The sequence below is a fragment of the Rhinolophus sinicus genome, linkage group LG02 (assembly GCF_036562045.2).
Source record: "Rhinolophus sinicus isolate RSC01 linkage group LG02, ASM3656204v1, whole genome shotgun sequence".
Taxonomy (NCBI): domain Eukaryota; kingdom Metazoa; phylum Chordata; class Mammalia; order Chiroptera; family Rhinolophidae; genus Rhinolophus; species Rhinolophus sinicus.
Genome location: NC_133752.1, coordinates 17,390,546 through 17,407,119, shown reverse-complemented (window position 1 = coordinate 17,407,119; position 16,574 = coordinate 17,390,546). Strand labels below are relative to the sequence as shown.

The 16,574-nt window shown below is 41.9% G+C and overlaps 1 protein-coding gene across 10 annotated transcripts in view; it reads right to left on the bottom strand.

Moving 5' to 3' along the window:
* Positions 1–16,574, bottom strand: part of RBPJ (recombination signal binding protein for immunoglobulin kappa J region) — a 201,128-nt gene that overhangs the window by 91,338 nt on the left and 93,216 nt on the right. Inside the window, exon 1 of one of the 10 annotated variants that reach the window (XM_019743886.2) lies at positions 1,853–1,956. The exons of 2 other annotated variants lie outside the window; for them this stretch is intronic. In XM_019743886.2, coding sequence (XP_019599445.1) covers positions 1,853–1,911 — 59 coding nt within the window. In that variant the 5' untranslated portion in view covers positions 1,912–1,956. Of the gene's footprint in view, positions 1–24; positions 45–819; positions 1,154–1,619; positions 1,957–16,574 lie in introns of those variants that run through there. 7 more of the 10 variants (XM_074322058.1, XM_019743887.2, XM_019743888.2 and 4 more) reach the window with 7 other exon arrangements.

Sequence of the window (16,574 nt, the reverse complement as noted above, 5' to 3'; positions counted from 1 at the left end):
CCTTTAACATTAAAGCTCCTTTACCTTAAGACTATTACTTAAATGTCTTTTCATTGCATTTCATTAATGCATTCCACAAAGATTCTAGAAGCAGTATTCATCGACCAGAACTGCAGTCTTAAGCGCTTTCCTCATTTCAACTCCAAAGATGGGGCAGGGGGTTGTCATAAATCTACAGAGCAAAAGCGAATAATTGTAAACTATAATGATGAAGAAAAAGTTAAACACTTATATCAAATTCACAAGCAGGATGCCTTCCTTCTTCCTTACGAAGCAGGAGTTACTGGTACAAATAACTAAACTCCACACCTAGAGTCTAGAAAAGGCTGAAATTCTCCACCCCAACATTTACAAGTTTTTAACATCAAAATTCACTTCACTGCTACTCACATGCCAAACGAATATCCAACGTGGAGATCTGAAACTACTCTCACACGCCAAAGGAAAAGAAAAAACACACACACACACCTTGCGCTTCTTCTAACCGTTCGCCCTACGATACCCTCAGGTAACCCAGACGCAAAGCTGCCACTACGACAGCTGCCCTTGGCCTAGGCCGCCAGGAACCAAGAGCCGGAGGGGCAATAACCAAGAGACCCGATCTTTTTCCAGCGTTACTGTTTCCAAGCAAAACAACCACGGGCCCAAAGAGAGGCGAAGAAAACTGGAGACACTGTAATCCCGAGAGAAATGGGGAGGCGGGGTGCACAGACTCCCGAGAGAAAAGGGTGCGAGAGCAGGAGCGCCGAGCAGGAAAGTAAGTATCCCCACGCATCTTTCAGACCCACAACAACAAGCCCGGGGTCTGCCTGCACGTACCAGCACCAGATGGAGTCCCCGGGGCTGAGACAGTTCAGCCGACACACACTGTGGGGAACGGATAAATCAATCGATGGGAGGGGAATGGGGGTGCCAAGCGAATAAGCCACTGGGTGGGAGAGACAAAGCCTGTTGGGATGATCAAAGACAACACAGAAAGGTGAGAGTAATACATGAGAAAAATAATAGATGAAAACTGAAGAGAGAGAAATCTGGTGCCTGGGCTGTGGCAGGTCACTTAACTGCCGAATGGAGAGGGGCACAACAAAGGGGCACGGGAGGAAGGACAGCCGAAGGGAGGAGATGGAGAAGGGATGCAGGGCGCGATGGGTCGGACAAAGCGCCCAAGGCGGCGAAACAAAGGGCCGGGGGTAGAGAGTCGCGGGGGGCAACTGGGAAAGACAAAGCGCCCGGGACCGGGGGCACCGGCCGGGCGAGGAGGCGACGACGATCCAGAGAAACAAAGCTGCGTGGGGCTGAGAGGCAGGGCCCGCGAGCGGCAGCGCGGAAGACGAGCGGAGGGCACGGCGCCCGCGGGCCCCGTGCGCCCCGCCGCACTTACGCCCGCACCCGCCGGCCTCGCCGCCGCCGCCGCCCGCCCTCACGCGCCGGAGCCAGAGCCAAGGCGGCGCAGAGCGGGCTGCGCACGGCCACACGCCGCCGCGCTCGGCGCACGCGACGCAGCTCCCGCGCCCCCCGGACGCCAAGCGCGCTGCGGCCCCCGAACCCGCCTCCCGTCGCGGGCTCGGAGACGCCCGCAACTTTCCCGGTTCCCAGCGCTCCGATTCCCTCAGACTTACCCTGTCACAACAGGCGCCATCTTCCACAAACTCTCGCCAAAACTCCAACCCTCGCGAGATTCCCCCCGACGCCTGCCCTGGTCCCTCTCCCCCGCCCCTTCCCTTTTTCCTCACTCCGTGATTCCACCCAGCCCCCGCGCTCCTTTTCCCCTAGCAGCCGCCGCGAAGAGCCAGACGCCTCGCGCCGCCCGCGAAGTAGGGGATCCTGCTCGCTGCCTTCCCTGGAAACCTACCCAAGCGATGGAGCATGCGCAGGCGGCTCCGCCACGGGCGAGCCCGCCGTGTGGTCCATGGGGAGCGCTCCGGTTATCCGGGTTTTGAGACGCGCCTTGAAGGACGTACGTGGAGACTGAGGAAAACCGGAGGGGATTACAACGGGGACGGGGAATGGAGGGGTCAGGAGGCGGGGCCGAAGCGAAGGGAGGAGGGGTCCTGGGAAAATCTGCCGCGTTTCACAGGCCTAGATGAAACACCTCCTCAAATGGGTGTTTTCCAAGTGGCTTCCCGCTCACTCTGGTTCCCAGCCCTTTTCATTCATTCAAACGTTCATTGGACGCCTCCTTTATGCTAATGTCAGCGTTAGGTGCTGGAGCTACCCTGATGCCTAGAGTTCGGGCGAGTGACCACACGAGGAACTATCCTCATTCATTCGACCCTCTTGCTAGCGGAGAGACGGACAAGAGTACAGTGTAGTTGGACCCTCCAGAACTATGTAAAGGGAAAACTTTTGCAGTTGAGCTCTGTCGCCTTAGTTTTCTATTCCTTGCGTGTGAAATGAGGTCAGGCCAAGGCCTCTGGGAAAGACATGCCTAATGTCCACCTCGCATACCACGCCAGAGCGCCGCGTAGTTTTCTCCGGCGGTGAAAAGTGCGTTGGAATTGAGAGCCACCACTTCCCTGCCCCGCACCCCAGCCAGAGGCCCCGCTCGGACAGAGAGCTGCCTGCGCTGTGAGCCTCCCTAGAACTTCATCACAGCTCCCAGCCTTGCATGAACCTAGGTGTATAAAGGAACAGACTCTGCGCAGGCCTTCCCGCGAGCCTGGCACAGTCGAGGACACTGCTCGCTGCCCGAAATGTACTTCAGGCGACCTACCTAAGCCTGGAAGCCTCCGAGCAAACTTGGCCCGACTGGGCATTTAGCAAAAAGGTGCAAAGCCCCAATCCCCGCCCTCCCTACCAGCAGCACCCCTTTCTACCCTCTACCCCGCCTTGCCCTTTCAATTCCTAGAGATTCCCAGAACCAGCACTGCCTCCCGCAGGGAGCCCCAAAACCCGGAGAACTGGAATCCACTGCCCGAAACCTGCTGAACGCGCTGCAGGACTGGCGCGGCACGCGCGAGCGGCACTGCGCATGTGCCCAATGCGGGCAGCTGAGTCTCACGCTACACCTCCTTCCCACCGCCTTCCACTACTCGCCTCAGACACAACACGAGCCGTGGGAAATTTCGTAAACCTCGCGAGAATGCGCCCACTGTTGCCTATGCTTTCGCCCCAAATCTCGCGGAGCCCAGGCGGGACAGGTGTTTGTCTAGTGCAGCTCCGGGTGCTTTTCGTGCCGCGCGTGCCCGGGCGGCGGGCGGCGGGCGGCGAGCGCGGGCGGGATAAGAAGGGCAGGGAGCGGCTCGCCGCGGAGGCGAGGCGGGTGGGCGCGTGGCGGGGAGCGGGGGGGGGAGGAGGGAGGCCGCGAGGGTTCTAGACGTCTTGCACCTACATGCCGCGTGACGCTTTGTGGAAGAAAAATGGGTCGGGTCGGGAAACTCTAAAGGAAGAAGGGGAAGCCAGGAGATTAGAAACTCCTGGTGCGGGTGGTTAAGAGGTGAAACTCTAGGGTAGGAGGAGCCCCAGGCGGATCCCCCGGGGAGGTTTCCTGTCGCCCTCTACGAACCTGGTACTTTCCTAAACCGTCTTAGACGCCGCGTCCCCGGCCTCCGGGAGCTGACGGCCCCCAGTGTCGGGTTTGAGTCATGCTTCTGAGTCACCTAGTCTGGCCCTCACTTTGAAACAAGTTCAGATTATTTTAGCTACTCTCTTCTAGCAATTGGTTATATTCTTTCTCATCTACCCGCTGGCCTCGCGAGTTGGGTACAGAAAAAAAGCTGCTCCCTGCGCTCTCGCATTGTTGCCTTTATAGATTCTGCCTCCCATTTAAGGACACTTTTTTTTTTTTAATTTCTTCCCCGCTAATCTCTTCCTAGCCTTTTAAAGTGATCTCTACATAACAGTTTCTGTTCTTGTTTTTTTTCTCTCCCACTAATATGACTTAAAATACTGGTTTTGCTTTCATTCACCTTTCAGTTTGTTGAATTATTCGTTCCATTTTAAGTATTGTTTCATCAGGTGCTTTAATGACAACTGTTTTAAATGCATACCTTCTTTTTGGATTATTTATGTGTCCAGTGAATTCCTGGTTACATTCTCCAATCAGGCACATTCCAGATTGCTCTGGTGTAGTTTTGTACCAGCCTAGCCTAGCGTTGTCTAAGAACTCGTGTCTTGGTGACATCATAGACCCACAAATGTAAAATTGAATTCTGTTTTGATTTTTGGAGGACAGTGAGTCCTTTGATTGGGGTTCCTGTTCTGTTGGTTGTATAGTGGACGAGAAATCATATTTTTGAATTGTTTCAAGGTTTTTAGTTTGTGTGTGTGAGTGTGCATTTACCTCACCCTTTGATTAAATATTTCACACAGGAAAAGAGAAGATATAAGGACACTTACTATAGTATCTCAATGCCAGTCTGATGTGGAACATGAGAGCTCAGGAGGAAGACAATGCCCATGGGCACACATTCCTTGGAGCCTTCATCCCAAGAAGACATTTCAGTCATGGTCTAGTCCAGGCCATTAATCTAATTTGGAACCATGGCCATCTGAGAACCCCAGCCATGGAAAGCCAGGGCAACCACAACGCAAATCACAACTCCTCTTCACCCTAAAACATGTTCCACCTGCATTCTTTCCCCATCCAAGTAAATGACAACTCCATCCTTCCTCTCCATTAAGCCAAGAACCGCAGAGCCATTCTTGCCTTCTTTTCCTCTCACGTCCAACATCTCATCGAACAAAATATGCTGGCTCCACTTTCAAAATAAGACCCACAGTCGGAACAGTTCCCCACCTCCATGGTGACCAGCCCCGTCCAAGCCATCTCATTTCTCACCTGCTTTACAGGAAGACTAACTGGTTCTCCCTTCCGTTCTTGCCCTCCCTCAGTCTGTTCCCAACAGAGCATTCAGTGTAACTCTCTAGAACTCGCCCATGGTTTTCCCATTTCACTATGAGCACCTACACAATCTGGCCTGCCACCCTGACCGCTCTATTCTTCCCCTTAGCTCTAACCAGCAGACTTTCTTGCTGTTCCTAAAACATAACAACTCCTGCCTTTGCCCTTTCCTCAGATGCTGTATGGCTCGTTCCTTCACTGCTTTCAGGTCTTTGCTTAAATGTCACCTCAGTGAGGCCTACCCTGACCACCCTTCACTAAAGTGACTCCTCACACTCTGTGTTCCCTCCTTTATTTTCCCTACAGGGCTTATCATAAACTAACACAGCATATATCATACCAGTGTGTTGTGTTTACTCTCTGCCTCCTCCCATTGTAATGTAATCTTAATGAGGGCAGGGACTTCTGTCTCTGTATTCATTGTTTGAGCCTCAGCCACTAGAACAATGCCTGGTGCACGAGAGATGCTCAGTAAGCATTTGTAGACTGAATAAGCTGTCTTCCACTTTAGAGCAGAGCAGAAATGATTCTGAAGACTCACGAAGCCTTCTAGGGTTCAAAACAGTATTGGGGTTAGACCAGACTTGAATACCCCAGAGCCAGCCTGCCTGCGGAGGAGAAAAGAGCCTATAGATCAATTGCCTGTGTTGACTTTCTGCCAAAAAATTTCTTACTCCTGGGTTAGACCAGAAGATGAGCCTACATTTATTTGAAGGGTTTCCATTACTCTCCATTTTAGAACCTCAGGAATGAAAACACTATTGACAGGATATTAAAAAACAGGTATTCTCACGTGTTGCTAGTGAGCGTGAAAATGGATGTAAGCTTTATAAAAACCATTTTGATAAAATTTAACCACTACCTGTTAATCCTATAATTCCATGTCTAGAAATCTACCTAACAAATATACTCACACGTGTGAAATTACTTATACTGCAGCATCATTGATGGGAGAGAATATTGGTTAACAACCTAAATGTCAAGAGATGTCTTATTTTTTAAAAAGTCATGATATATTCATAGAATTGGATAGTATGCATTTGTTAATAAGCTGAGGTTGCTTTTTATGTACTTATGTGGAAGGATCACAAAAAGCAAGGTGCAAAATGGTGATAAATATATACTTATTTGCCTATATGTATCTAAAATGGTTCTGGAAGAACACAATAGAAACTGTAAACAGTGACTGCTTCTCTCTAAGAGACTTAAGGGTTGGAAGACGTAAGTGAGAGGTGCCTTATCTCACAACCAGCTTTGAATTTTGTATCAAGTGCATGTTTTGCCTATACAAAATATAAAACATAAAAAAGGGAAAAAAGAAAAGGAATAAATGTACAAGAAGAAAAAAATTGACCAAATAAAATTGCTTTCTCCCATTTGCTAGAAAACGATTTTCTAATAGAAGTTATGTACACGATCTACCACCTCAGTAGAATTAAGTACCATAGAATTTCACCTCAGTCATTTGATAATACTGAATTCTTGGTCCATTCAAATAGTAAGTTTAAAGTCGTTACCACTCCACATCAGGCATGATCTTTGGTGGTTTACAAAGATGGATAAGGCAAAGCCCTCAGGACTTCCTGGCTAATGGAGTACACAGGCCAGTGGCACTATTATTCCAGGATAGAGGTACAATGGAAGAAGCACCTAACTCTTGCCTGTTGAGCCCAGGGAAACCTTGCAGAGGTGACTTTTGTACTGACTCTTAACAGAGTGGGAGTTCAGAAGACAATAGGAGGAGGAAATATGAGACGCACAGGAAACAGCATGTTCAAGCTCTGAGGTGTGAAAGCATTTTGTATTCAGGGGAACTCCAGGTGGGGGTTCGGTGTATGTAGAAGTGTGTATGGGGAGGGTATTGGAGGGTAGGCATCCTAACCGGTCTCAAGAAGGACTTGGTAGAAAAGTGTGTCTCAAAAGTTCGTGGGCTGGGCGTCAGAATCACCTGAATCCCACTCCCTAAGACTAAATGAGCAAGTCTGAGCTGAAGCCCAGGAACAAGCATTGCTAGCAAGCTGGTCAGGTATTCTGATGTAAATTGTCCATGAAGCAAGGCTGCAGAATCTTTGTTATAGAAGTTAGGTGCAATCTTCAGGAGTTTCACATTAAAGGGAGTAATGTCATATAGTTGTTTTGTTTTGTTTTTAAATAATACATGAAATACTTAAACATTAAAAGGAATGAGTTTGCAAAGCCCTGAGTATATCCAATGGGCTTGTGAAGCCGGCAGTGGCAGTGAGGCAAGCATTCCTGAAAGGATCACGTTTTGCTCTGGTGGTTTAAACACAGTGACACATTTCAATATTGTTTTCATTCTAAGATTGAGTTATACCATCTTATATTGAGAGACACTAAAACATTGAAAATTTTACTAGGCACCCCCATGATGGGGAACATGGGCTCTAGTACAAAAATGTATGAGTGCTAGCTGTGAAACCTTAGATAAGTTACTTAACCTGTCAGTGCCTCAGTTTCCTCACCTGTAAAGTGGCGATAATACCACCTACCGTGTTTCCCTGAAAATAAGACCTAGCCAGACCATTAGCTCTAATGCGTCTTTTGGAGCAAAAATTAATATAAGACCTGGTATATTTATTATATTTATATTAATTATATCATTATTATATATAAGACTGGGTCTTATATTAATTTTTGCTCCAAAAGACACATTAGAGCTGATGGTCCAGCTAGGTCTTATTTTCAGGGAAACTTGGTAATTCATAGGGTTGTCATGAGGATTCAGAGTTTTTATGTCTAAAGTATATAGAATGATACCTGTAACATAATTGTTATAGCAATATTAGTTTTTATCATTTTTATTCAATAAATCTGTAAGTTGCACTCATCCATGAAAATTCTTATAAAACATGTCAAAATGTCTTTAAAACTTCAAAAATCAATGTCAAATTGGCCAAATATAGTGATGATTTTATCTAGAGTGGTGTTAATTCTTTTTTTTTTTTACCATATCCTACTCAGAAGTGACAATATCATTATTATTGTTATTTAATTCCTAAGAGGCTCACATGTCCAAAAAGATTGGGAAACCTGTGGTAGTGGCCACTGAGAGCCTCTGCGAATGGAAGGCACAGTTGGATGTGACCAGATCGTGAGGTGGCTGTGTGCCTAAGAAAGCCGACTGGTAACTCACGTTAGAAATTAGGAACCGTTCACGCCTCAGAATTTTCATAACTCGTGGTTTTCATTCATATCTATGCCTCTTTCTTTTTTTTAAGTATCTCTATTGCCTTCTACTATGTGTTAATCAAGGAGAATAAAATGTACGGGAGATTGAAAGAGTCAAGAAGGATTTCATCAGACTGCAATTCTGTAAGGAAAAGAAGCTCTAATTCTAGGATTACAAGACGTGAAAAGAACACTGAAAATGAGTAATGGAGTGGGCTTCAGGAGAACTTGCGAAACAAAAATAAATATTCACCCTTTACTTTCCAATCATGTTTGATTTTCATAGGATTCTTTGGCCCTGGGAATTTGAGACTTTTTTTGCAGGCCCAAGTCAGGCTGTGCTGGACTTGCTAACATGTGCAGCAGTTCAAGAAGGTGAAGCAAGAAAAAGCTCGGGCCATTTACTCTAGTGATGTGGAACGTGAATGGAATCAAATGCACATTTCGTGAGAAGAATGAACAAGTCTAATAATTTGTCAGAAGTTTTCGTAGCTAATGTAATTGGAAGAAAATGTTTCCATGTGTGATTGATATATCTTGTTCTTTTTATGACACGAACAAGATAGAGCCAGTTATTAGTATCTACAAAAAAATGACAACACCATATGAATCAAAATCCGATGATCTGTTTCTAAAGGAATATATCTAAATTTTTATTTCCTAACCTTTCCCCTTTGCCATGCATTATAAATTGCAGTAGTTTAGGGTTCTGTGTTGAGGCAATGTTGAATACCCATGGTTAAAAAAAGAAATAGCCAGGGTGGCCGGTTAGCTCAGTTGGTTAGAGCGTGGTGCTGATAACACCAAGGTTGCCTGTTCGATCCCCACATGGGCCACTGTGAGCTGCGCCCTCCTTAAAAAAGAAAGAAAAGAAACAGCTACTTTAAGAAGGAAAGCATTGGATTGGCTCTACCACTAGCCAGCTGGTTAACTTCTAGCTAATTTTTCCTCATGTGCAAATGGGAAATTTAAGACCTATTGCTTAGGGTCATTTGAGAATTAGTTGAGATATTACATGAAATACCTGGGTACACAGTAGGTACTTCATAAAAGTTACTTCTTTAGGAAATTCTCCCACCCACACCAATGCTCAGTTTTCTATTCAATGGGCTAATGCTACCTGCCTCAGAGATTTGTTGCACAGATCAAATTAGCTAATTATGTAGATAAATAGAATTGTCTTCAAGTTCATTGTATTTATTTTTGGTTGATACATTTATTTTTAAAAATGTGGCTATGGTTTTATAGCAAAGCAACAGAACAGAGAACAGAGCAGCCGGTTAGCTGAGTTGGTTAGAGCTCAGTGCTCATAACAACAGGGTTGCCGGTTCAATCCCCACATGGGCCAGTGAGCTGCACCCTCCACAACTAGATTGAAATCGACTTGACTTGGAGCTGATGGTTCCTGGAAAAACATTGTTCCCCAATATTCCCAAATAAAAATTAAAAAAAAAAAAAAAGAACAGAACAGAAAATGATCCCTGCATCTTCTCCTCTGGCCCATGTTACTATTAACAGCACAGATGGCCGTTAACAGTTTTACAAAGAGAGTCTACCAGAAAGGTTTCACTCTGCATCTGTGTGGCTTTGTGTCATAGATAGTGTAATGATAAGCATCAACTTGTAGATTAACTTTGTGGCTAGCACCCGTGTCCAAAATAGACTAAGGACTAAAGACCAACTTTGGAACTATTCTATTCAAGCACTGGCAAATAGTGAGGGATAAGAAAACAAGTCCCATCTTGTGAAATACGTAAGTGTCAGACAGCTGGTGAACTGAGAGTCCCCTTGGGCATCCTAACTAGCATTGTGCATTGTCATTTTTAATAATTACCATTATGTCAATATCTTTCATTTAAAAAATTTTAATTGTCATGTCAACATGCCGTAATTTTTTAAATCTTGTGAAATTAATGCAGGAAAAAAGATCATTTCTAATTAATATTGAGTACTAAACATTGAGTACATACTTAAGTTTATGCAGTAGATATGTTTGAAAAGTTTCATCTCAATCTCATAATGATATATTTAATTTGTAAAATGGATTGGAGAAACTAAAGGAATGTTTAAAGACTGTTAGATATTATAACTGGTATTGTCATATAAGTTCTTTTTGCTACTAAATGATTATTTAAATTCTATTATGATTAGCATCCTGTAGAAGGTAAAATAAAGTCTATTAAGGCGACATAAATATCCCACTAGTGGAAAAATATTTCTCAAGATCTTAACTACAAATCACCTCCCATTAAGTACTTTGGAAAGATTTTGAAATTTATGCATGCATCTTTTCTTTTTTTCTCCCAGCTTTCCAAACACTTGGCTTAAATCCTACCCTTAGAATTACTTTTGACTTCAGTGGAGTTTTAAACTACTGTCTGGGAGAAGCATTTGGCTCCTACTGTTCAAGTCTAAAGTTCTCCAGAAATGTTCTTAGGAAATGCGACTCTGATTTTCATCACACAGTTTTACCTACATAGCATCATATTTTCCTTCACCAGCAAACACTAAGTATTTTATTTTTAACCAGCACAGCTATATCTATATTTGCATGGTACTTTCCAAGTTTCCAAAAGAGGCAACAAATCACATAATCTAGGCAAAAACAAAGGACTTATGAAGTGAAAAATAAGTTCTGAAAAACATTACAACAGAAGTATTTCATTTTCTGCAATAAACCATTTTCAGAAAGTTGTAAGCCAATCTAACGCAGGAGATCAGCTTTCTATTTAAAGGGACTCTGTGATATATAATTTTTGAAGTGACAATAAATATGATTGAGTCTACACTATCCTAAACCTTCCTACAAACATTTCAGTCAGTCCTCAGGACAAAGCGGCGAATAAGAAACTTAATCCGTGTTGTTACAGATGAGGCTCAGAGAGCATGACTTGTACCAGTTATACTTCTAGAAGTGGAATTTATAACTATCAGTGAGTTCTTTTTTGCTGTAGAAGTTTAAATTATTATGACAACCTGATAAAGAATACCTTGTGTCAAATATGCAGAGAATCAGATTATAATTTTTTCAGATTACAATTTTAATAAATTATTTACAAAAATATAAATGCCAAGGAATGCAAAAATTTATTTTTAAATAGCTGGTTTTATATATATATATATATATATATATATATATATATATATATATATATATAATCTCATGTGAACTTGCAACAGTGGCTAAGGATGGGTGACCAAGGCAGAAGGAGACCTAATACCCTGTGGATTTCTTTGCCATGCTTATTATTTTAAAAGATAATCCACCAAAGACATCACAAGTAAAGAAAACTACAGACCCACAAAAATCTTCAACAAAATACTAGGAATAGGGCCAGCCCGGTGGCTCAGGTGGTTAGATCTCCATGCTCCTAACTCCAAAGGCTGCTGGTTCGATTCCCACATGGGCCAGTGGGCTCTTAATCACAAAGGTGCCAGTTCAATTCCTTGAGTCCTGCAAGGGATGGTGGGCTGCGCCCCTGCAACTAGCAACAGCAACTGGACCTGGAGCTGAGCTGTGCCCTCCACAACTAAGACTGAAAGGACAACAAATTGAAGCTGAACGGCACCCTCCACAACTAAGATTGAAAGGACAACAACTTGACTTGGAGAAAAGTCCTGGAAGTACACACTGTTCCCCAATAAAGTCCTGTTCCCCTTCCCCAATAAAATCTTTAAAAAAAAAAAAAAAGAAAGTACTAGGAATAGAAGGAAACTTCCTCAGCCTGATAAAGGGCATCTATGAGAAATTCAGAAGCAACATCATTTTGAAGGTGGAAGACATCATTTCCAACTAATATCAGGAAAAAGACAAGGATTTCTATTCTATCACTTCTATTCAACATTGTACTGGAGGCTCTAATCAGGCAATTCAGCAAGAAAATGAAACAAAAGGCATCCAGATTGGGAAAGAAGAGGTAAAACTATTTCTATTTGCAGATGACATGATCTTACATACAGAAAATTCTAAGGACTCTACTAAAAATTATTAGAGCTTATATTCAAGTTTAGCAAGGTCAACATACAAGGCAGGATACAAGGTCAATATACAAACATCAATTGTTTTTCTATATGTTTGCAATGGACAATTCAAAAAAAATTAAGAAAACTATCCTATTAGAATAATATAAAAACAATAAAATACTTAGAAATAAATTTAACAAAAGTAAAATTTTATACTCTGAAAACTATAAAACATTGTTGAAAGAACTTTTGAAAGATCTAAATAAATGGAAAGTCACCTCTCATTCATGGATTGAAACATACTGTTATTAAGATGGGAACACGCCCCAAATTGATCTATAAATTCAACACAATCACTATCAAAATCCCAACTGTCCACTTTACAGAAATGAACAAACTATTTCTAAAATTCATATGGAAACTCAAGGAACTCAGAATAGCCAAACAATCATGAAAAAGAACAAAGTTGGAGGATTTATATTTCCCTTTTTCAAAACTTACTACAAAGCCACAGTAATCAAGACTGTGATACTGGCATACACTAGATATAGAAATCAATGGGATGGAATTGAGAGTCCCGACATAAACCCTCATTTATGGTCAACTGATTTTTAACAAGAGTACCAAAACAACTTAATGGGGAAAAAAATTGTCTTCAACAAATGGAGCTGGGACAACTGGATATCCATATGCAAAAGAATGAAGTTGGTCAGAACTTCACAACATATATAAAAATGACCTTAAACTAGATCATAGACCTACATGTAAAAACTGAAACTAAAATTTTTTGGAAAGTATAGGGGTGGGGCGGCCAGATGGCTCCGTTGGTTAGCGCACGAGCTCTAAACAGGGTTGCCGGTTGGATTCCCACATGGGCCAGGGAGCTGCACCCTCCACAACCAGATTGAAGGACAACAACTTGGAGCTGATGGGCCCTGTAGAAACACACTGTTCCCCAATATTCCCCAATAAAAATTTAAAAAAAGAAAAGTAAAAAGAAAGTATAGGGGTAATTCATCATGACCTTGGATTAGCTATGGTATGTTTTTTTTTTTTTAGATGTGACACCAAAAGTGCAAGCAACAAAAGAATAGATTAATTCTACATCATCAAAACTAAACTTTTGTGCTTTAAAGGACATTCTCAAGAAAGTGAAAAAGACACCCCACAGAGTGGGAGAAAATATTTTTAAACCATATATCTGATAAGGATCTAGTATGAAGAATATATAAATATATAAAGAATTCTTAAAACTGAATAATAAAAAGACAACCCAACTTAAAAATGGGCAAAAGATCTAAATAGACATTTATCCAAAGAAGATATGCAAATGGCCAATAAGCACCTGGAAAAATATTCAACATCATTAGCCCATCATTAGCCATCAGGGAAATGCAAAGCAAGACCACAATGAGATACCATTTCACTCACTAGGATGGCAATAATAAAAAAGACAGACAATGACAAGTGCTGGCATGGATGTGGAAAATCGACTCCTTTAAACGTTGCTGGTGGGAATGTAAAATGGAGCCACCTTGAAAAACAGTCTTACAGTTTCTGAAAAGGTTAAAGATAAGATTTACCATATGACCCAGCAATCCCTCTCCTAAATATATACCCAAGAAAACTGAAAACATATCCACACAAAAACTTGTACATGAACGTTCATGGCAGCATTAATCATAATAACCAAAAAGTACAAATAACCCAAATGTTCATTAACTAAAGAATGGATAAGTAAAATGTGGTATATCTATAAAATGGAAGATTATTAAGCCATAAAAAGAAATTAAGTACTGACACATGCTTCAACATAGATAAACCTTGAAAAACATACTAAATGAAAAGCAAGTCACAAAAGTTCCATGAAGTGTCCAGAATAGACAAATCTATAGAGATAGAAAGTAGATTAATTGTTGCCTAGAACTAGGGAGTTTAGGGGTTGAGGGAAATCTTTCGGAGTAATGAAAATGTTCTAAAATTGTTTGTGGTGATGGTTGTACAACTGTGAATATACTAAAAATCATTGAATGTACGCTTTAAATGGGTGAATTATATGGTATGTGACGTGTATCCCAATAACGCTGTTAACAAAAAATGAATAAATTAATCAAATTTAACTTTAATTAGGTGCATTAAAAATCACTGTGATCATAACCTTCTTCTTAGTCATAGGCTGGTATAAAGTTTCAAGTGCAGGCAAATAAATAATAAACTCCATAGAAAATTAGGGAATAGTCATAACTATGTCTGTTATTTACCTCTAGCTTCGTAGTAAGTTTGAGATTATATTTCTGACAAGGATAAGATTCAGAAATGGACTCGTTTTAAGATAAAAAGAATAGCTGAAATTATTGAGTACCAACTTAACCCAAGGGACTTCATGTACATTTGATCCTCCCAACCCCTGAACAGAACTCCTACCCCCTTTTAATAGTTAGGGAAGCTATGGCACAGAGAAATTAAGTAACTTTCTTTAGCTCACACTCACAGTTACAGATAAAGCGAGAAGGTAAATGCTAGGGTTCTTCTAACCTTTCCTATAACCTGCCCTATGCTGGCCTGCTGGGTCACTTTATCACTCATTACCACTGGTGAATTAAGAATCCAAAGACCTGGGGAACTTGTAAGGGAAATTACATAATGGCTATGCTAATGTTACTTTGAGGACCTAAGAATCATGACACCACTCTAGGCCATTCCAGGGGGCTGGTCACAGGGCTGAGGATGGGGTGGAGTTGGAAATAGAACTTTCTTATTTTCAAATGTGGAGGAAAGGATGAGGAAATTGAAAAGAAAACCCCAAAGGTTCTCTCCAGCACTAAAGTTTAGTCAATTTAAGGCTCTACCTTAATGGAGCTGAAGGCACCCTGGAATTAAAATCACTATTTCTTCCTCTCCTGATTTAGTCTTGTCCCAGGATCCATGATTGAGGTGTCACCTTCAGGACTCCAATGACTATAATTCCATCAAGAAGTATGTTTTCAGACCTCCTCCCTGCCCCCCGGCTTAGCTGTACTCTTCCAGTAAAATGCATGCCATCAAAATCATCTTTGCAAATTTAGTCCTTTTATACTCAGAAAAATTACCCGTAGGCGTCAAATTGAACTTCCGTCTATACCATGTCTATTTCTAGCCCTTCGTTAAAATTGCCTTTTAATATGTGACAGATCACAAAAAATGCTCTATTCTTTTTTTTATTTTATTGTTTTTAGAATGGGTAACGCATACACACGGAACAAAATTTGAAATTCATAGCAGGGGATGAACCTAGGGTTGCCAGGGCTAGCAAATAAAAATATAGGACATCCAGTTATGGTTGAATTTCAGATCAACAACAAATAAATTTTTAGTATAAATTTGTCCCATGCAGTATTTGGGACATACTTAAGATTATTTGTTATTTATCTGAAATTCAAATTTAAGTGGGCATCCTGTATTTTAGCTGGCAGCACTAACTACAGAGAAAAATGAGACTCCCTCTGGCTATGGTTTCCCAGGGACCCAGTTGTCCTCTCAAAAGAAAATCCTGTTACCAGTTTCTTGAGTATCCTTCCAGGAAAATTCCATAATCAGCTTTCCTTTACAGCAATCAAAGTTATCAAGCCCCAGCACAAAATAGAATCTGAAAGAAATGGATCTAAACCGAATGGAACAACGTCTGAGTTTTTAATTTGGACTCAAAACAGTTACTAAACGAACTTAATGGAAGCCATACGATGCACCAGCTAGGTAACCTTGAGTGTGTTCCTTAACTTCTGGGATCATGTGCAAAAGAAGGTTAATATTAATACCCACTATACATTTGTTGTGAATCGTACGTAACGCACCTAACATGCATACAAAATGCCTGGCAAAATGGTGGGCATTGGGTTGGCAGAGTCCCCTTCCTATTTAGATGTTTTGGGGTATTTATTTGTAACTTTCTTAAGAAGTTCATCATTAAGGCCCAGTCTGGAAGCACAGGCTAGATAAAATAACTGTCTCAGTACAACCTTCTAAATTCGCCATCAGGTAACTCAGTTAATGACGTGAACTGACTTTATAATCCTGAATATTTACGTCATTCGGGACCCTGATGGCTCAGTTTATCCTCTCCAACTTTCACTTTATTGAATCTGTTCCTCTGTCATCCACTGATTCAAAAAGAAATATTTACTGAACACCACTAACAGCCAAGCACTACTCTAGGCACCGGGGAGACAGGTTTGAGCAAGATCACAGCGCTCGGAGGACTCGTGTTCAAGGATGGAGACATAGATAACAAGAGCGTAAAGAAATAAATAAGATCATTTTAAATAATGATAAAAGCTAATTGAACAGGAGTGAAAAATGCTAGGGGAAGAGGGAAGCTATTTGGATTCATTGCCCTCTTCATAATAAATTCCTTTCATTGTACTTAAACTGCTCAAAGTACTTTGCGTAATTCTTTTTCAAAGGTTTTTAAACAATACAAGTAGAGAGCAACAACCTTTACAATTTTTTTTATGCGCGCTTTTGTCTGGTTTATTTTTCTTTTCATCCTGTATAATCGGAATCCAGCATTAGTCTCTCACATCTTCCACAAGTGTCTCCAATC